General features: G+C 41.2%; 1 protein-coding gene across 1 annotated transcript; it reads right to left on the bottom strand.

Moving 5' to 3' along the window:
• Window positions 1-324: 324 nt before the first annotated feature.
• Window positions 325-22,757, bottom strand: vstm5.L (V-set and transmembrane domain containing 5 L homeolog). Its single transcript, XM_018247780.2, has 4 exons — window positions 22,254-22,757; window positions 6,212-6,538; window positions 5,479-5,616; window positions 325-971 (listed from the first exon to the last, which is right to left on the bottom strand). Exons 1-4 carry the CDS (start codon window positions 22,312-22,314, stop codon window positions 925-927), a joined length of 573 nt encoding a protein of 190 aa, XP_018103269.1. The 5' UTR covers window positions 22,315-22,757; the 3' UTR covers window positions 325-924.
• Window positions 22,758-26,041: the final 3,284 nt, after the last annotated feature.

Raw genomic sequence — 26,041 nt, 5'->3', positions numbered from 1 at the left:
TTACAATTACAGTCTTTCCTGGAAATAATCTTTCCAGGAAAGATCGTTTGTTTCAAAAAACTCAGATCGTCAGATAGAAACAATAGAATTCCACCTGTATCTGACAATTCAGCGCTAACAATGAATGTTCCGGTGTCTTCAAAGGTGCCCGATCAAAATTCTCCGTCCAGCCCGATCCATGAGCCGACTGATAGCCAAGTCTTCTGCCGATATCGGACGACTCGTCTCCCACTATACACGCACTCATTATTGTAGGAAAATTCGATAATATTAGTGCGTCTGTGGCCATTGCAAATTTCACAAAGAGTAAAACCGACACTCGAAACTGGTTTGTTCATTTATTTCCAAATAAGCGACAATAAAAATGTAAACAAAGTCACTATAGTGGACTCACACACAACATACAAAATAAATTACCATTCCCTCCCTCTCTCTGCGTGATACGGACGCGTTGCAACATGTCGCCGAGCCGTGGATGGCATGTCATGGAACTGGTTGTATCAGTTGATAAGATCATTGTCTGGAGAATGTGCCCGTCCCTCGTCGCCGTGCTCAGTGTTTATGTACAGACCATGATCCGGAGTATTCTGTATCGTACCGGCTCATTTACAAAAACTGGGCACATGCCTCCCCTAGGGCAGCAACCCATAGCAACCAATCAGTGATTAGCAGACGGCTGCAGAACAATTTAAAGGAAAAGTTTCACTGTGTAACAAGTAAATGAGCCCCCTGGAAGTGAGTGCAGAAGTAGCCGGAGGACAGAAATCCTTGCCCCCTACACGAGGGGGGGGAAAACTGTCAGTCAGTGCGGAAAGACAAGGAACCTTTCAGTTCTTTCTCAGTTTCCATAGTGACCAGTAGGAAAGTGATGTGGAGTCCAACTCAGCAACATTCTCTGCTGGATCTCTATGTAGAACATGTACATCAGCTGCTTAACTGTTCTGCTATTATTCGCATTTCCATCTCCTCCGCTGTGAGAGACAAAAACATGTGTTAGAATAAAGGGAGAAGAATAACATTATCTACAGGTATCTCTCTATCTGTCTATATTCATAGTCACAAATATTGGCACAAGATATTCCAGGGGGTGGGGGTACATAGTTCAGCAGGTATCTTTTATGTACCCCCCCCCCCAACCTGCTCATCACCATAAGGGGGGGGTTGGTCACCCTTCTGCTTTTGGACTGGCCCACAAAACATTTATATGGCATTTTTTAAACAACTTTCCAACTACACTAAAATAAATGGATCTACTTACATAGTTACATAGTTAAATTGGGTTGAAAAAAGACCATCAAGTTCAACCCCTCCAAATGAAAACCCAGCATCCATACACACACCCCTCCCTACTTTTAATTAAATTCTATATACCCATACCTATACTAACTATAGAGTTTAGTATCACAATAGCCTTTGAAATTATGTCTGTCCAAAAAATCATCCAAGCCATTCTTAAAGGCATTAAATGGGTTGTACACCTTTAAAATAATTTTTAGTACTATGTCGAGAGTGATCTTCATTCTGAGACAATTTGCAATTGGTTTTCATTTTTTATTATTTGTGGTTTTTGAGTTATTTAGCTTTTTATTCAGCAGCTCTCCAGTTTGTAATTTCTACAGTCGGATTGTTAGGGTCCAAATTCCCCTAGCAACCATGCATTGATTTGAATAAAAGACTGGAATATGAATCGGAGAGGCCTGAATAGAAAGATGAATAATAAAAAGCAGCAATAACAATACATTTGTAGCCTTACAGAGTATTTGTTTTTTGGATAGGGTCAGTGACTCCCATCTGAAAGCTGGAGAGACAGAAGAAGAAGTCAAATATAATATACTCTACGTTGCTTCAAATGAAAGTTCTTTTCTTCTAGTCTAAAGGGGTGGCCTCTGGTACGTGATCCACTTTATGGGTAAAAAGGTCCCCTGCTATTTGTCTATAATGTCCTCTAATGTACTTGTAAAGTGTAATCATGTCCCCTCACAAGCGCCTTTTTTTCCAGAGAAAACAACCCCAACCTTGACAGTCTCCCCTCATAATTTAAGTCTTCCATCTTTATAAAACAGGAGTGCCCATACTTGACTACTGCAAGGCCTACTTTTAGTGATGTTGTCCCATTATGATCTACATCTATAAAATATTGTTAGCATTCTGTTCCATGGAAAATATTACTTAAATATTGATTTATGAGAAAATGTATATTGATGTATTTTACAAACAACTATTTCTTATGTAACCTTAACATAATAAAAATCTGAATCAAAAGAATGAAACAGGAGGGAGATTTAGACAAGCTGTTTGTTGGCAGTGTCTTGCGATCTACTGATCACCAACTAAAGGTCTACTGGTAGATCCCGATCTATCTTTTGGGCACCCCTAACCAATTTAGTTGCACTTAGTCTCTGCACTCTCTCCAGCTCATTTATATCCCTCTTAAGGACTGGAGTCCAAAACTGCCCCCATACTCCAGATGAGGCCTCACCAGGGACCTATAAAGAGGCAGAATTATGTTTTCATTCCTTGAGTTAATGCCCTTTTTATACAAGACAGAACTTTATTTGCTTTAGTAGCCACAGAATGACACTGCCCAGAATTAGACAACGTGTTATCTACAAAGACCCCTAGATCCTTCTCATTTAAGGAAACTCCCAACACACTGCCATTTAGTGTATAACTTGCATTTATATTATTTTTGCCAAAGTGCATAAACTGCGTTTATCAACATTGAACCACATTTTCCAGTTTGCTGCCCAGTTTCCCAACTTAGTCAAAGTGGCAGCATCCTGCATGGAACCTATAGTTCTGCACAATTTAGTATCATCTGCAAAAATAGAAACAGTACTTTCAATGCCCACCTCCAGGTCATTAATAAACAAGTTGAAAAGCAAGGGACCTAGTACAGAGCCCTGCGGTACTCCACTAACAACACTGGTCCAATTAGAAAATGTTCCATTTACCACCACTCTTTGTAGTCTATCTTTTAGCCAGTTCTCTATCCAGGTACAAATACTATGTTCCAGGCCAACATTCCTTAATTTAACCAGTAACCTTTTGTGTGGCACTGTATCAAATGCTTTAGTAAAGTCTAAGTAAATCACATCCACTGCCATCCCAGAATCGAGGTCTCTACTTACCTTCTCATAAAAAGAAATTAAGTTAGTCTGGCAAGATCTATTACGCATAAAACCATGCTGGCACACACTCATAGTATTGTGATTTGCTATGAAGTCCAGTATCTTATCCTTTAATAACCCTTTGAAAAGCTTTACCACTGACATCAGACTAACTGGATCTACTGCAACATCAATTAAAGGTGATGCTTCCACAACTCCTTGTATCACTTTCACTTTTACAATTACAGAACTTTGTTTTTCCATTCAAAACACATCCTTTCAGAGCTAAAGAAAAAAACAACACTGACAAAACAATAGACACCCTAGACTTTGCATTTAGTGGCATGCACTTTGGAAAGATGAACAGCTAAAATCAAGCTCTTCTTGTAGTCACAAATAAGATTTTTACATCTCAGATTTTTACATTTTTGGATCACTCTTCCTTTGCCAACTGCTTCAGTTCTCCCAGATTTGATGGATACCTTCTGCCAACTGCAGTTTTCCGAACTCTCCACAATAGCAGCAAAACAACGCCAAAATATCAGTGAACCTTCTACATGTTTGACTGTAAGAATACTGCTCTTTTCTTTGAAGGCTTCATTTTGTCACTTTAAAGAAAGAGATCTTGTGCTTTACCTAAAAGCTCTAATTCCATATCATCTGTCCATGGGATATTCTTCCAGTTCAATTTTGGCTTTTTCAGGTATGTTTTAGGCAGGGAACTTCAGCCAGTCTTTTAGCTCTCTGTCAGCAGCAGGGTCTTCCTGGGTCTCTTACTATTGAGTTAGTGATGGATGGTGTGAGTTAAAAACTGTTGTGCCTTGTGTCTGAAGGGCGGCTTGTATCTGTCTGGCAGTTAATCACAATCTGAACAATCCTTCTCTGCGATTAATTTTCCTATTGCAACGACGGCCGGGGAGAGATTGGCTACAATGCTATGACCCTCAAACTTCGGGATAACTTTGTGAATGGTGTCAGTCAAATGTATTTAAATGATTTGACTTCATGGGGGGAGATTGTAGCTGTGTATGAAATAATAAATAAATAAAAAGCAGGGTAATCTGTCCTCATAGACATGTATTAGTGGCTGCTGATTGGCCAAAGTTTACCTGCAGAGGTGAAGGCGCGAAAACTGTGAAGTTATAAATAGAGGCTCGCGTCTGGAGTTAGCTCAGGCACGTGCAAGCTGGGCAGAAGATTTGTTCCCACCCACCCACCCTGTTTATTTCAGATTAATAAATATACTTAAATTTTTTATATATATATATATATATATATATATATATATATATATATATATATATATATATATATATATTATTGTCGCAGCTGGAGAATATGGAGATTTGTTTTATTGGGGACTCTTGGCTAGTATACAGTATATGGCTGAGCCAACTTATAATTTTTGGCAGCCTATGATTGTTTTATGTGCAAGGTGAAATTAAGGTAATATTAATTTCTGGAAATGTTTGAACATTTTGTGTTAATAAACGCTGCGGCCATTCTCCATCATATACTGCATTTTTTCTTGAGTCTTTATTTACAGTTACGTGTTATAGTAAATATATAAAATGAGAGCATGGTTCTGGATAGTAATGCTACATATGCCTCCCATGATTATTCAGTCTCTAGAGGAGAACCTGTAGCGACGATATTGGTCATGCTTTGCTTGGACAGAACTCTGCTTTTCCTTCTTTTCTCTATGTTAAAGGAGAAGGAAAGGCTTGTTGCCCTTGCCAAATGTTAGGCACCCCCAAGTGATTGTATTTACTTAGCTGAAACTCCGGGAAAGTGCTCCTATCAGCAGAAAACTGCACCAGCCCGGGGTTATACCAGTGAGCACCACGGAGAGATCCTCTTCCGTCTTCTTCTTTCTTCAAATTTTCCGGTGCAAACGAATGTCCAGTTGAACGAAATAGCCAACTTTTTAGTTAAAGTTCGGCTTTTCATTCTACTGCGCATGCACAACCGCGAGAAGGAAAGAAGAAGCCGGAAGATAAGAGCTCCGTGGTGCTCACTGGAATAACCCCGGGCTGGTGCAGTTTTCTGCTGATAGGAGCACCGGCCTGGGGTTTCAGGTAAGTAACTACAATCACTTGGGGGTGGCTAACATTTGGCACTGCCAAGTGCCAAATGTTAGGCAAAATGTTAAGCGCCTGTTAAAGTCAATGGGCGTCTGTTAATCGTCTTAATTGACGCTGGTGAATTTTCGCTGCAAATTTGCGAATTTATTCGCCGGCAGCGAAACACGGAATTTGCTGCGAATACTAGACACCACCCCTTTTTTTTAAATCCATGACCTGTGTGTGTGTGTCCAGCATTGTCTACCCCTGTCCCCGGTAAGAACAACAAACAGATTAGCGATTACCTCTTTGGAGCTGCTTTTTCTTATGATAAATATTTGCGCATTTGTTGCAAATCCACAGTACAAGGACTAAAACAGCCGCACCAGCAGCCAGAAATGCAATGAACACGGCCACAAAATAGAAGTCTTCATACAAGATTTCTGAAAGAAAGAGGTGGAACAGAAATTGATTTCAGTCGTCTGCAGGTAAGTCCCTCACAACCCCACCAGCAATTTCCATCTCCTGCCGAATTTCTATTATAGCCCCTAATATAATTTTCCCCATATTCTTCTGTGGGCCCTGAAGACAGCATTGTTACACAACAAGACTCTCTGCATTCTTCTTACCCCCTTTCCAGATCCATAGATTTCACAAAATCCCACCCAGAAAGCATCTGGCAGGGGAATTTAGAATAGCAAGACCAGCTACTCTTTATGCAAGTTCACCCCTAACAAGGAAGAAAAATTTAGCTTTTTGGGCTCTGGATACCAGGTCCACTGGTGCGCCTTGGAAAGAAGGTTATGTGGTGGGCCTTGGATAGAAGGTTCTGTGGTGGGCCCTGGATAGAAGGTTCTGTGGTGGGCCTTGGATAGAAGGTTCTCTGGTGGACCCTAGGGGGCCCAGTCTGACACAGTTTCTTTCAATATCTGCTAAAACTTTCTGCATTTACATTTAGCAGAGAAACAAGACTAATCAAGAGTATCTTCCAACATCCAGCACTGTACAGGTCTCCATGCATGCCCTTGTGGTACCTACCATGAACGTTGAGGACGATGGTGCCATGTTTGGTGAGTCCAAATTCTTCAGTCACTGTTACCACATAAAACCCAGTGTCTTTCACCCCAACGTTCAAAAGCTTTATAGAACCATTCTCGTAATTTTGAACCCTGTCGTTGTAATTTTCCGAGATGTTACGATAAGATCCAGACTTCCATTCGATAATGTGCTGGATCCCTCTACTGGACATATGTTCCCACTTGATGAAGGTTGTCCCATTACAGAGACATTCTATGGCCAAAACGATATCCTGTGAGACGGTTGTGTTTATGATGGGGTCTTGGACGTGTAACATGACTCCATGGTCTGCGAAAGAAAAGAAAACGGGTATGTCAAGTGATGTACAATATCTATATGTACAGATTATGTTGATTTAACGTTGATACTGAAACCTGAAAATGATATAGTCATTTTGGGAAATTCAGATCAATTCAACCAGTATGATGAATTACTTTTATCTTGCTTTCCCCTCGTAGGTCCCTTTAAAACCAGTATGGCTGTTCCATTGCCATCTTCATTCTGAATGGTGCAACTGATTTATTAACCCTAATTATAAAAGAATAAATACATTATACAGTATTGAATATTAAACAGAAAATGTTGCAAGCGCTTATCATTAGAAAATGATATACATATTCTTTGCACACATGTATGCTACAAATATGGTAGAGATAAAGTAATATACGTTGTGTCCCTGTGTGTGCTGTAGGTATAAATTATAAAGAAAATTATAAATAAATAAAATATTGCATAACCATACTATAAAGTAGACAGGATTGGTGCTTTCCAATAAAGATGACAAGCCCAGTATATAATTGTTATTGAAGTACCCCATCTAGCGAAGAAGCGAGAGGTATCATGTCTTTGATGGGTACCATGATTACCAACCGCGTGGAGCCTAAGGCAAACTCTTGAGTCCAGCACAAAGGAAGGCGCTAATACAGCAGTATCAGGACTTACTGGGTGAAATAGAGAATGTAGAAATGTCAACATATTGCAATGGGAGTGTCCTGGGCTCACCCATTTCCGAGAGATAATTTATTTAAATAGCTCTCACCTGGGAAGAACTTGGCAAGGGGAACAGCTATGTCAATCAGAGTTAAAAATAAATAACCATGGACTTGCTGCAAGCTGGATTATACTGTTCCTTCTGTCTGTTTTAAATGCTGATGCCTCACCAAGAAGTGGGGGAGTTCTGAGGGAGTAGGCTTTAAGTATGGGCCAGCTCTAAGCCATTTACTTCAGTTTGGTTCTTCCTGGACCTTACACGCATGCACATTGCAAAGAGTATTTGACTGTACCACGCAAGGTCTTTCTTCTGGATGAAGAAGACTTTAAAGGGATCACTAGCATCATGTAGGCATTGAGAAATATTATGGGGCAGTTGGTTGATATATGGGCTAAATTTGACTCTTTCCTTTAAAGATTACACCTTGGAACCCCTCTCAGGTCATGTCTGTGGTTAGGGCTGGATCTAGGGGACAGACAGGACAGCCATGTGCTGTGGGCGCAACGTGATGAGGTACAATTGGAGGGAGAGTGAGAAAAAGTACAGAGACTGGAGACCAACAAAGGGTGAGCAAGTTGTGGGGGGGTCGGGCCATTGTTGACCTAACATGGGGGGGCAGGGAGTTGTAGACTATGAGGCTGGGTGCATACAGGAAGGATAAAGGTCCTTTCCATCGACACATAGATGTTGCTACAAAACCTAGAAAATAGAGCTGGCACCATTCCGACACCCCAAAAATAATGATGAATTAAGTAAGGATTCTACTTAATTCATCAATATTTTTGGGGTGTCAGAATGGTGCCAGCTCTATTTTCTAGGTTTTGTATGTATTTTCCCCCTTGCTGAGGGTTTGGAGCATGAGCCTATCAGAGCTCAATCTTCACAAAGGGAAAAAACAGGTTTGCCACACCGTAGGCTGTGCACCCACATGCGTCTTGGCTGGAATTCTGCAAGCAAAGGACTAAGTTACTCCGGCTCCCTGAGTAGCCTGAGAAAATGGGCAGTGGAATAAGAACTGACTGGTAGTTCAGTGGTGGATTACAATAAGGGCAACACTGGGCTAATGGGACCCATAGGTCTCTGGGAAGGCAGCAGTGTGGTGGGGAAGGGGAGCAGATAGAGCTAGGACAGATAGGGTGAAGAACAGGGTAGGGGAGCCACTGCCCAGGGAAGACAATGTTAATTGACTCATGTTGTGATTGCAAGGCTTTTGAATACATTTTAAAGGGACCTAAATAATTGTTCTTGACACTATGGGGCCGATTCACTAACTTAGAGTGAAGGATTCGAAGTAAAAAAACTTCGAATTTCGAAGTGTTTTTTGGGCTACTTCGACCATCGAATGGGCTACTTCGGCCTTTGACTACAACCTTCGAATCGAACGATTCGAACTAAAAATCGTTAGAATATTCGACCATTCGATAATCAAAGTACTGTCTCTTTAAAAAAAACTTCGACCCCCTAGTTCGCCACCTAAAACCTACCGAGGCCAATGTTAGACTATGGGGAAGGTCCCCATAGGCTTTACAAGGTTTTTCTGATCGAAGGATAATCTGATCCCCCATGTAGTCAAATATTTATCCTAAGAAGCCAGTATAGGGGAATTCACAAAGCTTTGCCACGTGATTTGCTGAGCACAGTAAACACAATCTCAATAGTTTCCGATGCCAAGCACATGCCATAATAATAGCACAAATAGCAACAGGAGAGCTGACAAGGAAACCATAATGCACATTGTAAACATAATGTTCCAATGGGGCAAGAGTCAGGAAACATCTCAACTACTTAAGAGCTGCATTACAATCCCCCACAGGAATTAGCAAATATAAATTTTGTTATGAGAGCCAATACATAATGTTTTAAGCACAACCTTAGATTGTGTAATTTCTCTCTATGGCTACACTGGAAAATGGTTAATTTCCAAAAGTGTTAAAAATACTGGATTCAGATTGAATGTTCTCCTTATGGTTTTACTAATGCGTCTGTATCTACACTAAGGCAGTGTTTCCGAAACTGTTGGACTGGCCGGGGTTGCTCAGCCTAAAGGTCAATAATAATGAGAATTGGGTAATGCCCATCTATATCAGGGGTCCCCAACATTCTTACCCATGAGCCACATTTCACTATAAAAAGAGTTGGGGAGCAACACAATCATGAAAAAAGTTCCTGGGGTGACAAATAAGAGTTGTGATTTGGTAGCCCCTATGTGGACTGGCAGCCTACAGGAGACTCTGTTTGGCAGTACACCTGGTTTTTATGAAACCAAAACTTGCCTCCAAGTCTGGAATTCAAAAATAATCACCTGCTTTGAGGCCACTGGGAGCAACATCCATGGGGTTGGTGAGTAACATGTTGCTTGCGAGCCACTGATTTGGGATCACTGTTCTATATACACTTGGAAACATATTATGGTCAGATATTTAAGGATATTTGGGAGTGAGAACTATGCTGCCCCATAGATTGTTGAATCTACCGCTGATACAGCAATTTGAACCTGAGGGGTTCCTCAGCAAAGGTTCTACTTCCAAGTTGGTGATAACGGAGAAGCCCAACAAGGACAGTTCTACAGCAATGGCCGGAGTATTATTTTCTTCTGTATAGAAAATGGGAATCACGGTGCTTGTGGTACGTGTCATAGACTCTTTTCCTGCAAGAAGTCGTAGCTCAAGCAACTGAAGCAGGATTTCTGCTTGAACATTCCTGGCTAAAATATTGTCATTGACCAATGATATATCATTAAGCCATTGATCCCCAACCAGTGGCTAGCGAGTAACATGTTACTCACCAACCCCTTGGATTTTGCTCCGAGTTATGTCAAAGCAGGAGCTTATTTTTGAATTCCAGATGTACTGCCAAACAGAGTCTCCTGTAGACTGCCAGTCCACATAGGGACTATTAAATAGCCAATCACAGCCCTTATTTTGCACCCCCTTTAACTATTTTCATGCCTGTATTGCTCCCAAACTAATTTTACATTTGAATGTGGCTCACTGGTAAAAAAAGAGGAGTTGAGGACCCCCATTAGACCATCATTTTTTACATGGAAAACATACAATGGTCCAGAGTCAGACTCTTAAGGTTCTTGGTTAGTGGAACGAGTACTAGGTGACCCATTCATAAACCATAAGGATTTGCACAAGATCCACCATACAAGGTGCTTAAAGTGGGGGAACTGAGAGTCAATTGAGCTATTTTACTAACACTGGGCAAAGTGTTTCTAATCCAATATCCCATGGCAACCAATGACATTTCTGTTTTAACTGTTTTTCCTGCAGTTGCTATGGGTTACTGCCCAGGTGAAAAGATTTACACTTTGGGGATACGTCATGAGCCTTGGTCCTGAACTGCTAATAGCAGCCATTTGGAACTGTCTACCACAAGCTGGAAAAGGATAGCCATGACTTGATGAGTTGCTATTGGCAACTGCACTTGTGGTCATAACTCAGCCCTTGTTAACAAAATTAAGCCATTTCCATTAACTAAAGGTACCATTTTACTGCTCTTGGTTTGGTACAGAAGTGATAAAGAACTTTATTATTCCTTCTGCAAATTCCATCAGGAATCTGGGTATGTTATGGGAAGCCACACTCTTTTTGCACCACTGTTCTATTGCGGAAATAGCCAAAATAATACACAAAGCACTCGTGCTGATTATAGATTTATATTGCTCCTTTAAATGGGCACCAAGCCTTATGGGAAAATGATTGTCCCCCTCTGCTCAGAACCATGTGGTACATGTATGCAGGGCCGCAATTAGAAATCATGGGGCCCTGTACAACAAAAATTTTGGGGACCCCTGGGCCCCACCCACCTTCACGCCCAAGCCCCACCCCATATCCCACCCACTCCACATCACAGTTAAAAGACCAAACAGACATCAGCTCCTAAAAAATTAACCCCCACACACACAAGTTATAAAAAAGCTATTGATGGTCAGGACCTCCTTATAAGTTGAAAAAAATTGGGGCCCCCAAAAAAATGTAAAAAAAAAAATGTTTTCAATTGGTGGCAGGGGCCCCCTTATAAGTTAAAAAAAAATTGGGGCCCCAAAAAAAATTTAATTTTTTTTTTAAAAAAAACATTGGTGACAAGGGCCCCTTACAAGTTAAAAAAAATAATTCCGTAATTTGGATCTTCATACTTTGTCTGCTAGAAAATAATGTTAACATTAAATAAACCCAAATAGGCTAGTTTTGCTTCCGATAAGGATTAATTATATCTTAGTTGGGATCAAATACAAGGTACAGGTATGGGATCCGTTACCCGGAACCCGTTTTCCAGAAAGCTCCAAATTACAGAAAGACCATCTCCCATAGAGTCCATTTTATCCAATAATCCCACATTTTTAAAATGAATTTCCTTTTTCTCTGTAATAATAAAACAGTAGCTTGTACTTGATCCCAACTAAAATATAATTAATCCTTATTGGAAGCAAAACCAGCCTATTGGGTTTATTTAATGTTTACATGATTTTCTAGTAGACTTAAGGCATGAAGATCCAAATTACAGAAAGATCTATTATCTGGAAAACCCCAGGTCCTGAGCATTTTGGATAACAGATCCCATACCTGTACTGTTGTATTATTACAGAGAAAAAAGTAATGATTTGTAAAAATCTGGATTATTTGGATAAAATGGAGTATGGGAATGGACTTCTGTAATTAGGAGCTTTCTGGATAACAGGTTTCTGGATAATGGGTCCCATACCTGTACAAGGGACACTGGAGGGACAACTTAATCTTGGAAAATGTTTTCTTACTGACTCAGGCACGGGATATTTGCTTGTTTCAGATAATATCGCCCAGTACGAGCTCCACACCCTACAACCAAACATTTCACTTGGGAGAACAACAGAAGGGCTCACGTTTTAAGTTAAAGCTCATGGTTTTACTCGGGGTGTCAAACGTGCTGTTGTTAAAAGGCAGATGATTTATCGAGTTCTTGGCGTCCCTCAGGCAGCACACAATGGGCCAGTCTGTAGCCCAGTTATTATAAACCTCCCTTGTCCCACTAGTTATTATGTGTCCTATGGAAATGAACCGCTGCGCTTATGATGCAAATAGGATTGGCCGAAATCAGACTGTGCAAAACAATCAGAGAAACACAAACCGTCCATCCAGAATATAAACTCACTCGTAAGAGGAAACAACATTTATATTCATCAACCACTCGGTTACTCCATGTAAGTAGCTTCTCGGATCAATAATGGGCCCCAATGAGAGTCACTCAGTTTATAGGCAAAACTCCTCGGCCTTAAAAAGCTTCTACTATAAACACCAAAAATATGTGTTTAGATATGTCAATAAGGAGAAGTCTTAAATGGGAGGTTCACCTTAGAGTTAACCTTTAGTATGTTATAGAATGACCAATTCTAAGCAACTTTTCCATTGGTCTTCATTATTTTTTTTTTTAATAGTTTTATTTAACTAATTGCCTTCTTCTTCTGACTCTTTTCATCTTTCAAATGAGGGTCGATGACCCCATCTAAAAATGCTTAGTAAGACTACAAATGTATTGTTATTAGGGAAGCACCGAATCCAGGATTCGGTTCGGGATTCGGCCTTTTTTTAGCAGGATTTGGATTCAGCCGAATCCTTCTGCCCAGCCAAACCAAATCCAAATCCTAATTTGCATATGCTAATTAGGGGCGGGGAGGGAAATCACGTGACTTTTTGTCACAAAACAAGGAAGTTTTCCCCTTTTCATCCCTAATGTGCATAAATTAGGATTCGTTCGGTATTCGGCCAAATCTTTCGCAAAAAATTCTGGGGTTTGGCTGAATCCAAAATAGTGGATTTGGTGCATCCCTAATTGTTATTGCTACTTTTTATTACTCATCTTTCTATTTAGGCCTCTCCTATTCATATTCCAGTCTCTTATTCAAAGCAATGCATGGTTACCAGGGTAATTTGGATCCTAGCAACCAGACTGCTGAAATTGCAAACTGGAGAGCTGCTGAATAAAAAGCTAAATAACTCAAAAACCACAAATAATAAAAAATGAAAACCAATTGCAAATTGTCTCAGAATATCACTCTCTACATCATACTATGGGGCAAATTCACTAAAGCGCATAGCGGCTAACGCTAGCGCAAATTCGCCAGCGTGACGTTATTTTGTTACTTTGCCGATTTACTAACGGGTGCTGGCGTAAATTCGCTAGCGAAGTGGACCTACTCTAGCGCTACTTCGCACCCTTATGCCAGGAGAAGTTGCGCTATGGTGAAGGGACGTAACTACGCTTATTCACTTACTTGCACATTTTACTGAACATTACCTCTTGCGCCAGACTTGCCTTCGCCACCTCAGACCAGGAGAAGTGCAATAGAGTAGATAGAGATTGCTTCAAAAAAAGTTGACATTTTTTCTAAGTCCCAAAAAACACTGGCGTCTTTTACTTTTTTAAGGGTGATAGGCTGAAAATGATTGACATTTTTTGGGGGTACCCTCCTTAACCCCCTACATTTCCTAACATATGGCAACTCAACGATACAGTGGGCACATGTGTAGGGCAATAGAACACATTTATTTTATTCTTTAAAGGTTCCCTGGGCTTGTGTAGTGTAATGTAGTTGCTGCAGCATATATGTCCATTATATTTTAACTTTGCGCTGTATGCAAATTAGGAATTGCTAGCGTAACTTCGCTCTTCCTGATGAAGTAACGGTAGAGCATTGTCGCTACGGTTCACCTCCCTGAGCGCAACTTCGCATTTTAGTGAATTTGCGTAGCGCTTGCGAAACTACGCCTGGCGAAGTGCGGCGAAGCTGTCGCTGGCGCAAGTTCAGATCTTAGTGAATTTGTAAGTTATAAGTTAACTCAAAGGTGAACAACTCCTTTCAGTTCTCATTTACAACTGCAACCACAGAGCAAAACTGTACTCCGTTTTGGAAACCATTGTAAGAACTGATGCCACTGATGTCACAAGCATGGATGCCTCAAAGGGACAAAAGTCATCCAGACTCCATTCATCCAAGTAATCCAAATTTACATTTTTAAGCTTTTTTTTCTTTCATAATAAAACAGTAGCTTGTACTTGATCCCAACTAAAATATAATTTATCTTATTGGAAACAAAATCAGCCTATTGGGTTTATTTAATGTTTACATGATTTTCTAGTAGACTTAAGGTATCAAGATTCAAATTACGTAAAGACCCCTTATACAGAAAACCCCAGGTCTCAAACATTCTGGATAACAGGTCCCGTACCTGTATTATAATGTGCCATGAGTTCTGGAGTTATTATACATGGAATTGCCACTATATTTATCCTGATATGTGCCCCAGGGGTATTATATATGGCATTAGCCCTGTTTTTATCGCGCATTTTGTTCTGGTATGTATAAAATTAGCCTTTATTTGGTATATATTTTAATGCAGGGGTGTCCAAAGGGTAGATCGGGATCTACCAGTAGACCTTAGGCTGGGGATCAGTAGATCTCATTGTCAGAAAACAGCTTGTCTAAATCACTGTCCTATTTCATGGTTTTGATTCAGATATTTATTATGTTAAGGTTACATAAGAAACAGTTGTTTGTTAAATATAACAATATACATTTTCCCATTAATCAGTATTTAAGGAATATTTTCCATGGAACAGAATGCTGACAATGCTTTTATGGATGTAGATCATAATGGGATAATCATCGCTAGGCCTCACATTAGTAAAGTATGGGTACTCCTGTTTTAATGTATTCTGGGGTATTATATAAATCAGGTATGGGACCTATTAATCAGAATGCTCAGGACCTGGAATTTTCCAGATAAAGGATCCTTCAGTAATTTTGGATCCTCCATTCCTTAAAGGGATGGTTCACCTTTCAGTTAACTTTTAGTATGTTATAGAATGGTTAATTCTAAGCAACTTTTCAATTGGTCTTCTTTACTTATTTTTGAAACTTTTTTAATTATTTGCCTTTTTCTTCAGATTCTTTCCGGCTTTCAATCATCTAAAAACAAATGCTCTGTAAAGTTACAAATGTATTGTATATCAGGACAACTGTCTCTTAAAAGTCTCTTTACTACGTCAACAGCTTCATCATCAGAATCTGATCATTCCAAATTATGGATGGATTTTTAATGAAGGAAAGTCAAGCTTGCAAGCCACGACCTCAAAAAGTTTCTTGGTTTCCACATACCCTACTAAATGTGATGGAGGAGCCCTGATGTTTCAATATGATTTTGCTTCAGAAACCATGAAAGTATTGGGACTGACAATTGCCGCCTCTAGAACTGATACCTTGGACAAGAGCGCTTGCATTAGTCTCTTCAACATGTGATCCATCTCACCCTGGAAAAGTCGCAGATGTCTCTAGATGAATATTTTAATGTCCCATACAATCTCAAGAAAGAAACAACAAGGTGGACCGAGATTCAGATACTTCGCTAGGGCACATCCTCACTTTCAGTCATGTGGTGCTCACCTTGGAGGCAACCTAACCCAGGGAAAGTGGTCTCTATTAGAAAAAGCTCAATCCTCCAATTTCAGAGGAGTTAAATATACTTTGGTGAACTTCAAAAAAAAACTAGTGAGATATTAGCAAGTTCTAGATCATGTGGAAACATGGGGAAACCAGAGTTCCAGTTCTAATGGTGGCCATACATGGGCCAATAAAAACTGCCAGGAGACCAAGACCATTGGCCAGTGTATGGGGCCCTCCAACATGGTTCCATGACTAATATATTTGGCTGAAAATCGGTCAGATGTTGATTGGGTAGGTTTAAAAAACGAGTTGGATCAAGAACCACATTGGTTTGTTGAAGAAGTCCTCGCTCCCAACATCTGCATTACCTGCGTTGGGATCCAATCGTTGCCCTCTAGGGCCCATGGTTTGATAAGCCCGATAATGCCCACTCAAGGTGGGCATATTGCGGCAAAATCCACTCGTCTGGCAACCTCTCCAAAGATGCGGATCTGCCCATGTATGGACACCTTAAATGTAAGAAGGTCATGCCTTGGGCTGAAGGGACCAAGAGTGGTCTACATAAAGGGTGAGAACAACTCAAGCTGATTCATTGAATAAAGGTTAAAGGGATTCTGTCATGTTTTTATGATGTCGTTTTTATTTCTAAATTACACTGTTTACACTGAATATAAAGTTTCATTCATGAACCAGCAAGTGTATTTTTTTTAGTTGTAATATTGGTGTGTAGGTGCATCTCAGGTCATTTTGCCTGGTCATGTGCTTTCAGAAAGAGCCAGCACTTTAGGATGGAATTGCTTTCTGACAGGCTGTTGTTTCAATGTAACTGAATGTGTCTCAGTGAGACCTGGATTTTACTATTGAGTGTTGTTCTTAGATCTACCAGGCAGCTGTTATCTTGTGTTAGGGAGCTGCTATCTGGTTACCTTCCCATTGTTCTGTTGCTAGGCTGCTGGGGGGGGGGTGATATCACTCCAACGTGCAGTACAGCAGTAAAGAGTGATTGAAGTTTATAATAGCACACGTCACATGACTGGGGGCAGCTGGGAAACTGACAATATGTCTAGCCCCATGTCAGATTTCAAAATTAAATATAAAAAAATCTGTTTGTCCTTCTGAGAAATGGATTTCAGTGCAGAATTCTGCTGGAGCAGCACTATTAACTGATGTGTTTTGAAAAAAACATTTTTTCCCATGACAGTATCCCTTTAAATTAGGAGGAGTGAGATCTCAACACTCGGCAACTAATACAGAGATAAAGGCCTTTTGCCAATGACCTGAAAGCAACAATGGAGAAATATCTTCTAACCCAGCGTCTTCTAAACTTTCCATGCATCTCTCCCCGGAAATTGTCCAATTGCAAGTATTATTAGGACATCAATTTCTTGTCATCTTCTTGTTTGCTGGCCTGTACTATATTTTATAAAGGGCAACTCGACCCAGAACACTTGTTTTTTTGCACAACGAAAGAAAATAAAATTCTAAGCAACTTCTCATTATACATTCATGATATGCACTCAATGGTTTTAAAGGTTTTTATAAATCTGTTTTGCTAATGAAAGCAGCACCTTTGTCAGTTTGCATTCTCTGCACTCCTGGCTCTGACTCCTGAAACAATGTAGCAAGGCAGCTGATTAAAACAGATAGGAACCTGACTTCTGTTACATTGTCAGACCCTGAGCTTTCAGTTGCAATCAGATTTAAAAATACGTTTAAGATAACTGGAAATGTTGTCTCATGATCATACGGGTAAGGGGTCCGTTATTCATAAAGCTCTGAATTATGGGATGGCCTTCTCCCATAGGGGTATATTTATCAAAGAGTGAAGTTAGAGATCACCACAGTCCTCTAGAGCAGGGGTCCCCAACCGCAGGGCCACGGACCAAAATTGGGCCCCAGACACTCCCAGTGTGCAAAAACGAGGTGCGCCAAATTGGATGCCGGCGCGTCCAAATTTGCTGCTGACCCCGCCATGACCCCCGCCGACCCCATCCCCCCGGTCCTCGCCAAAAAAATACAATTTTGTCACCAGTCCCCTGTCCAACAAGGTTGGGGACCCCTGCTCTAGAGTGAGATCCGCCACACCATTCATTGCTATGGGATTTTTTTAAAAGAGTATTTAGCAATGGGTGAAACTGAAAGTTCATCCTTTGATAAATACGCCTTTCAAAATCCCATAGAAATGAATAGAGAGTGGCGGAAATTTCACTCTAGAGGACTGGGGTGATCTCTAACTTCACTCTTTGATAAATATACCCCATAGACTTCATTTTATCCAAACAAACTCCAGGGGACATGAGTAGAAGTGCCTGGTTTTGAACCAGACAGTCTGGTTTTTCTTGGGGCTTTGTGGTTCTACACTGCCTGTGAGACCTTGACAAAAATAGTGCGTCATTGCCCTCTAATGTCACAGCCCCACTCCTGAACATCACAGATCTGCCCACTGATGTCATGGCCGCACCCAGTGGTATATATATATATATATATATATTGAAGTAAATATTGCCCTTTTACAACTCTTTCATTTTGTGATGGTCTGTGTGCTGCCTCAGAGATCACCTGACCAGAAATACTGCAGCTCTAACTGTAAGAGGAAGAAGTGTGGAAGCAAAAGACAAGCAGAAGACTAATCTCCCTGAACTGACTTCCCGCCGGCTAGAATGTAAATAGCCGGCGGGATGGCACTCGGATTGCTTCGACTTGCCGAAGTCTCCCGAAGTTTCTTCGTGAGGCAACTTCGAGCAACTTTGGAAAACAAAGCGTTCCTAGTTCATCCGGCCCGCGATTTACATAGCTGGCGGAAAGGCAGTTCGGGGAGATTAGTTGTCCGAAAAAGAAGAGATTTGTCGCTGGGCGACTAATCTCCTGAAATAGCACCGTGTGTCTCTGCCCTTAATTGGATCATGTGACCTAACATGTATGGTTTGTTTGTGTGCACAGTGAATCCTACAATCCCTAGGGGCGGTCCTTATTTTTTAAAACGGCAGTTTTCTATTCATGATTACCCTATACTAAAAAAGAATATTATTATAAAAATGGTTTATTTACATGATGCAGGATTTTACATATGAGCTGTTTTATGCAATATCTTTTTATAGAGACCTACACTGTTCGAGAGTATAGTTTTTCTTTAAATTCTGATGGTGGTCCAGGGTATAAACACTCTTCCTGGCTACCTGATTTTAAATGCCAGACCGGGCCACTTTTTTGCCTTCCTTGGTAATCTGAGGGCCACTTCTGTCCGTGGCTTGCCTGCAAGCTGTATGAAGCCATGCAAGCTGTTTGTTTGAAGCCCTGCATGCTGTATGAAGCCCTGCAAGCTGTATGAAGCCCTGCAAGCTGTATGCTGTTTGTTTGAGGTCCTGCAAGCTGTATACAGCCATGTAAGCTGTATGAAGCCATGCAAGCTGTATGAAGCCCTGCAAGCTGTTTGAAGCCCTGCAAGCTGTTTGTTTGAAGCCCTGCAAGCTGTATGAAGCCCTGCAAGCTGTTTGTTTGAAGCCCTGCAAGCTGTATGAAGTCCTGTATGCTGTTTGTTTGAAGACCTGCAAGCTGAATTAAGCCCTGCAAGCTGTATGAAGCCCTGCAAGCTTTTTGTTTGAAGCCCTGCAAGCTGTATGAAGCCCTGCAAGCTGTTTGTTTGAAGCCCTGCAAGCTGTATGAAGCCCTGCAAGCTGTTTGTTTGAAGCCCTGCAAGCTGTATGAAGCCCTGCAAGCTGTATGAAGACAGAATAATGAAGGCAGAATAACGAAGGCAAATCATTAAAATGCAGATGGAAAATACTAAAGGAACGTGTTCCATCTACAAGATAATAAATAATTGGGTTATATCACAGGTGCAACATTGGCACCAGATATAGTTTTGCATAGCAACCAATCATGTTTGCTTTTCAAATTAGAAAAGCAAACATTTTTTTTTCATTAAAGGGGTGGTTCACCTTTTAGTATGTTATAGAATGGCCAATTCTTAGCAACTTTTCAAATGGTCTGCATTATTTCTATTTTATAGTTTTTGAATTATTTGCCTCCTTCTTATGATTCTTTCCAGCTTTGAAATGGGGGTCACTGACCCTATCTCAAATTGAAAACTCTATAAGGCTATACATTTATTGTTATTGCTACTTTGAATTACTCATGTTTCTATTCAGGCCTCTCCTATTCATATTCCAGTCTCTTATTCAAATCAATGCATGGTTGCTAGGGTAATGTTGAAACCTAACAACCAGATTGGTGAAACTGCAAACTGGAGAGCTGCTGAATAAAAAGCTAAATAACTCAAACATCCCAAATAATAGAAAATGAATACCAATTGCAAGTTGTCTCAGAATATCACTCTATACATCATACTAAAAGTTAACACAAACGTGGACAACCCCTTTAAGTTTCCTTTTAAGCGTTAGACTTCCTCTCAACTACCCTTTAATTGCCCACTCATATGTTTTATTGCATAGCCTCACATTTACCCTGCTTTAGAGCTCATATTTCCTTTGTACACATATTTGCAATGTACTCGCTGCTTTATAAGATAATAAGGACTGATGACTAATTCAAATCTAATGCAAATAACACAGTCGCCTCGTCAGATTCAGCCTGTGCCACATTTCTTAAAAAACAAGAGCAGCACCCGATGCAAATCCAGCCCTCGCCAGGCATCTCCCTGTCCCCCCATGAAAGACACATGAGATGCACTTAGTTATGTGCTTAGTAATAATGCAGGAGTGTCCGGAGTTAATCACATACTTTATACTGTACATATACTTTATCCCACGAGCCAAAAGTCACTACGGAACTTGCCTCTTGTTATTCAGGGATAGTCCTATTAGCCCAGAATAAGCTCTTCTCATCTCTGCAGATACACTGCTGGCTCCTGCCCTACACTTGCAGCAAGTCAAGCACAGAGCCCAACCCTCCTTATTCTCTCTGCAACAGGACAGCCTGGGAAACCTCACGTCCTGATATTCACATACATCACAGATAGAAAGAGAGACAGACAAAAAGACAGATAGATAGATCTAACTATCATCTATGTACCTAACTAGCTGTCTGTCTGTCTCTCTCTATCACTGTAATATCTATCTGTCTACCTACCTGTCTGTCTGTCTATCTCTCTTTCTATCTTATCCACCTACCTACCTGTCTTTACATGTATTTAACTGACTGTCTATCTATCATCTATCTAACTCTTTATCTATCTATCTATCTATCTATCTATCTATCTATCTATCTATCTATCTACAATATCTCTCTCTTTCTCTCTCTCTCTCTCTCTCTCTCTCTCTCTTTCTATCAATCTATCTATCTATCTACAATCTCTCTCTCTCTCTCTCTCTCTCTCTCTCTCTCTCTCTCTCTCTCTATCATCTATCTATCTATCTATCTATCTATCTATCATATCTCTCTCTCTCTATCATCTATCTATCTATCTATCTATCATCTCTCTCTCTCTCTCTCTCTCTCTCTCTCTATCATCTCTCTCTCTATCATCTATTTATCTATCTATCTATCTATCTATCTATCTATCATCTATCTATCTATCTATCTATCTATCTATCTATCTATCTATCTATCATCTATCTATCTATCTATCTATCTATCTATCTCATCTATCTATCTATCTATCTATTTATCTCTCTCTCTCTATATCTATCTATATATCTTTCTCTCTCTATTTATTTATCTACCTGTCTGTCTATATATATATATATATATATATATATATATATATATATATATATATAGATATAGATATAGATATATATATAGATATAGATATATCTGTCTGTCTGTTTATTTATATATATCTGTCTGTCTATCTTATCTCTCTTTCTATCGTATCCGCCTATCTTCCTGTCTGTTTATGTATCTATCAATCTACCTACCTATGTCTGTCTATCTATCTATCTATCTATCTATCTATCTATCTATCTTTCGATCTACCTACCTATCTGTCTGTCTCTCTATAATATATATCTACCTATTAACTTACCTGCCTATCTATCTATCTATCTATCTATCTATCTATCTATCTATCTATCTATTTATCTATCATCTATCTACCTGTCTGTCTATTTATCTATATATATATATATCTGTCTGTCTATCTTGTCTTTCTTTCTATCTTATCCGCCTACCTTAGTGTCTGTATATCTATCTATCTATCTATCTCTCTCTCTCTCTCTCTCTCTCTCTCTCTCTCTCTCTATCTATCTATCTATCTATCTATCATCTATTATCTATCTATTATCTATCTATCTATCTATCTATCTATCTATCAATCATTATCCTGATTAACCCTTAGAATGCTGCCCTGTAACTATTACAATCTGTGTGTAAAGGAAAGAGCACAGTAATATTGTGGGTACAGACAGGAATTGTTCCATGCTAATGACAGTTAATGAGGGGCAGAACATTGACAAACATTGCCATTCTCACGATATGAATATAATCAGGTGTCAATAAACAAGAGCTACAGAATAAAAACACAGAGATGAAATATGACGGTGCTAATGTGTAAGTGAATCATTACTGACAGTACCGATAGGGATTAGTGACAGACTAGTAATGACAGAAGCCCAAGAGCTTACACTTACTGTCAGGCACCTGCAGCTGAAGGAGGAGCCCAGCGATCAGACATGTCCGGAGAGACTTCATCAGACTCACAGACTCGGCGCTTTCATCTCACGCTTCCCCTGTGGCCCCGGGAGACTCCGCATCAGCCTCATCCGTGGAAGCAGCTCAGCCCTGAACATTCACCTCTGTCTCCCGCTCCCACAGCTTTATATGAGAAGCAGCAACAGCTCCGGCTCCAACCACTTGTCTCGGTCACTTCCCCTTTAACTGGAACAGGAACTCGCGCCGGTGCGTCAGGGAATGTCACTCACTCACTCCTGTCCCTTCATCTTCCCCCGACTCCTCTACTCACTGACTGCTCAATCACTGCTCACTCACTACTCACTCACTACTCTCCTCTCACTCACTGCTCACTCACTACTAACAACCGGGACTAAAGGCTTCTTCTTCCATTCATGCGCCGCTCTCTCACACTGACCGGTCTGTAATCACCGGGGTCGCCGTTCATTGTCATGGAGACATAGAGACACACTGTCTGACTGATAATCCACTGACCAATCACATTCTCGTTTTACTGCTGCCCCTAGTCTGGGGTCTCATTTGTACAGCAGGATCCTGGGGCAAAACACACTTTGTCAGGTCCATTAATTATACTAATTACTATTTATCCTATGGGCTGTCACGTGATCTTCTGTAACTCCCAGCATCCCCTGTCATACTGCAGGGCTTCACAAACTCTGATAAATAAGAGTAATAACCTCACAGACTATTATCCCACTGTTACTATAGGCACCATCTCTCCCTACTATACCTGCTATCCCACAGCCACACTCCCTTCCCAGAGACTATTATCCACTGTTACTATAGGCACCATCTCTCCCTACTATACCTGCTATCCCACAGTCACACTCCCTTCCCAGAGACTATTATCCACTGTTACTATAGGCACCATCTCTCCCTACTATACCTGCTATCCCACAGTCACACTCCCTTCCCAGAGACTATTATCCACTGTTACTATAGGCACCATCTCTCCCTACTATACCTGCTATCCCACAGTCACACTCCCTTCCCAGAGACTATTATCCCACTGTTACTATAGACACCATCTCTCCCTACTATACCTGCTATCCCACAGTCACACTCCCTTCCCAGAGAATATTATCCCACTGTTACTATAGGCACCATCTCTCCCCTACTATACCTGCTATCCCACAGTCACACTCCCTTCCCAGAGACTATTATCCACTGTTGCTATAGACACCATCTCTCCCTACTATACCTGCTATCCCACAGTCACACTCCCTTCCCAGAGACTATTATCCCACTGTTACTATAGACACCATCTCTCCCTACTATACCTGCTATCCCACAGTCACACTCCCTTCCCAGAGACTATTATCTACTGTTACTATAGACACCATCTCTCCCTACTATACCTGCTATCCCACAGTCACACTCCCTTCCTAGAGACTATTATCCCACTGTTACTATAGGCACCATCTCTCCCTACTATACCTGCTATCCCACAGTCACACTCCCTTCCCAGAGACTATTATCCACTGTTACTATAGGCACCATCTCTCCCTACTATACCTGCTATCCCACAGTCACACTCCCTTCCCAGAGACTATTATCCCACTGTTACTATAGACACCATCTCTCCCTACTATACCTGCTATCCCACAGTCACACTCCCTTCCCAGAGAATATTATCCCACTGTTACTATAGGCACCATCTCTCCCCTACTATACCTGCTATCCCACAGTCACACTCCCTTCCCAGAGACTATTATCCACTGTTGCTATAGACACCATCTCTCCCTACTATACCTGCTATCCCACAGTCACACTCCCTTCCCAGAGACTATTATCCCACTGTTACTATAGACACCATCTCTCCCTACTATACCTGCTATCCCACAGTCACACTCCCTTCCCAGAGACTATTATCTACTGTTACTATAGACACCATCTCTCCCTACTATACCTGCTATCCCACAGTCACACTCCCTTCCTAGAGACTATTATCCCACTGTTACTATAGGCACCATCTCTCCCTACTATACCTGCTATCCCACAGTCACACTCCCTTCCCAGAGACTATTATCCACTGTTACTATAGGCACCATATCTCCCTACTATACCTGCTATCCCACGGTCACACTCCCTTCCCAGAGACTATTATCCACTGTTACTATAGGCACCATCTCTCCCTACTATACCTGCTATCCCACAGTCACACTCCCTTCCCAGAGACTATTATCCCACTGTTACTATAGACACCATCTCTCCCTACTATACCTGCTATCCCACAGTCACACTCCCTTCCCAGAGAATATTATCCCACTGTTACTATAGGCACCATCTCTCCCCTACTATACCTGCTATCCCACAGTCACACTCCCTTCCCAGAGACTATTATCCACTGTTGCTATAGACACCATCTCTCCCTACTATACCTGCTATCCCACAGTCACACTCCCTTCCCAGAGACTATTATCCCACTGTTACTATAGACACCATCTCTCCCTACTATACCTGCTATCCCACAGTCACACTCCCTTCCCAGAGACTATTATCTACTGTTACTATAGACACCATCTCTCCCTACTATACCTGCTATCCCACAGTCACACTCCCTTCCTAGAGACTATTATCCCACTGTTACTATAGGCACCATCTCTCCCTACTATACCTGCTATCCCACAGTCACACTCCCTTCCCAGAGACTATTATCCACTGTTACTATAGGCACCATATCTCCCTACTATACCTGCTATCCCACGGTCACACTCCCTTCCCAGAAACTATTATCCACTGTTACTATAGGCACCATCTCTCCCTACTATACCTGCTATCCCACAGTCACACTCCCTTCCTAGAGACTATTATCCCACTGTTACTATTGGCACCATCTCTCCCTACTATACCTGCTATCCCACAGTCACACTCCCTTCCCAGAGACTATTATCCACTGTTACTATAGGCACCATATCTCCCTACTATACCTACTATCCCACGGTCACACTCCCTTCCCAGAGACTATTATCCACTGTTACTATAGGCGCCATCCCTCCCTACTATACCTGCTATCCCACAGTCACACGCCCTTCCCAGAGGCTATTATCCCACTGTTACTATAGACACCATCTCTCCCTACTATACCTGCTATCCCACAGTCACACTCCCTTCCCAGAGACTATTATCCCACTGTTACTATAGACACCATCTCTCCCTACTATACCTGCTATCCCACAGTCACAGTCCCTTCCCAGGGACTATTATCCCACTGTTACTATAGGCACCATCTCTCCCTACTATACCTGTTATCCCACAGTCACGCTCCCTTCCCAGAGACTATTATCCCACTGTTACTATAGACACCATCTCTCCCTACTATTCCTGCTATCCCACAGTCACAGTCCCTTCCCAGGGACTATTATTCCACTTTTACTATAGGCACCATCTCTCCCTACTATACCTGTTATCCCACAGTCACACTCCCTTCCCAGAGACTATTATCCCTCTGTTACTATAGGCACCATCTCTCCCTACTATACCTGCTATCCCACAGTCACACTCCCTTCCCAGAGACTATTATCCACTGTTACTATAGACACCATCTCTCCCTACTATACCTGCTATCCCACAGTCACACTCCCTTCCCAGAGACTATGTCACTGCAAAATTCCAGTGTAAGGCCAATAAGTTTATAATCTCACCAGCAATAGGAGGGTTCTGGGTGGACATGCCCCAGACCTACAGCTCAAGGTGGAAATATGCAACCCAAACAGACAGGCACTCA

This window comes from Xenopus laevis, chromosome 2L, assembly GCF_017654675.1.
Source record: "Xenopus laevis strain J_2021 chromosome 2L, Xenopus_laevis_v10.1, whole genome shotgun sequence".
Taxonomy (NCBI): Eukaryota; Metazoa; Chordata; class Amphibia; order Anura; family Pipidae; genus Xenopus; species Xenopus laevis.
This window is presented reverse-complemented; position numbering and strand designations above follow the sequence as displayed.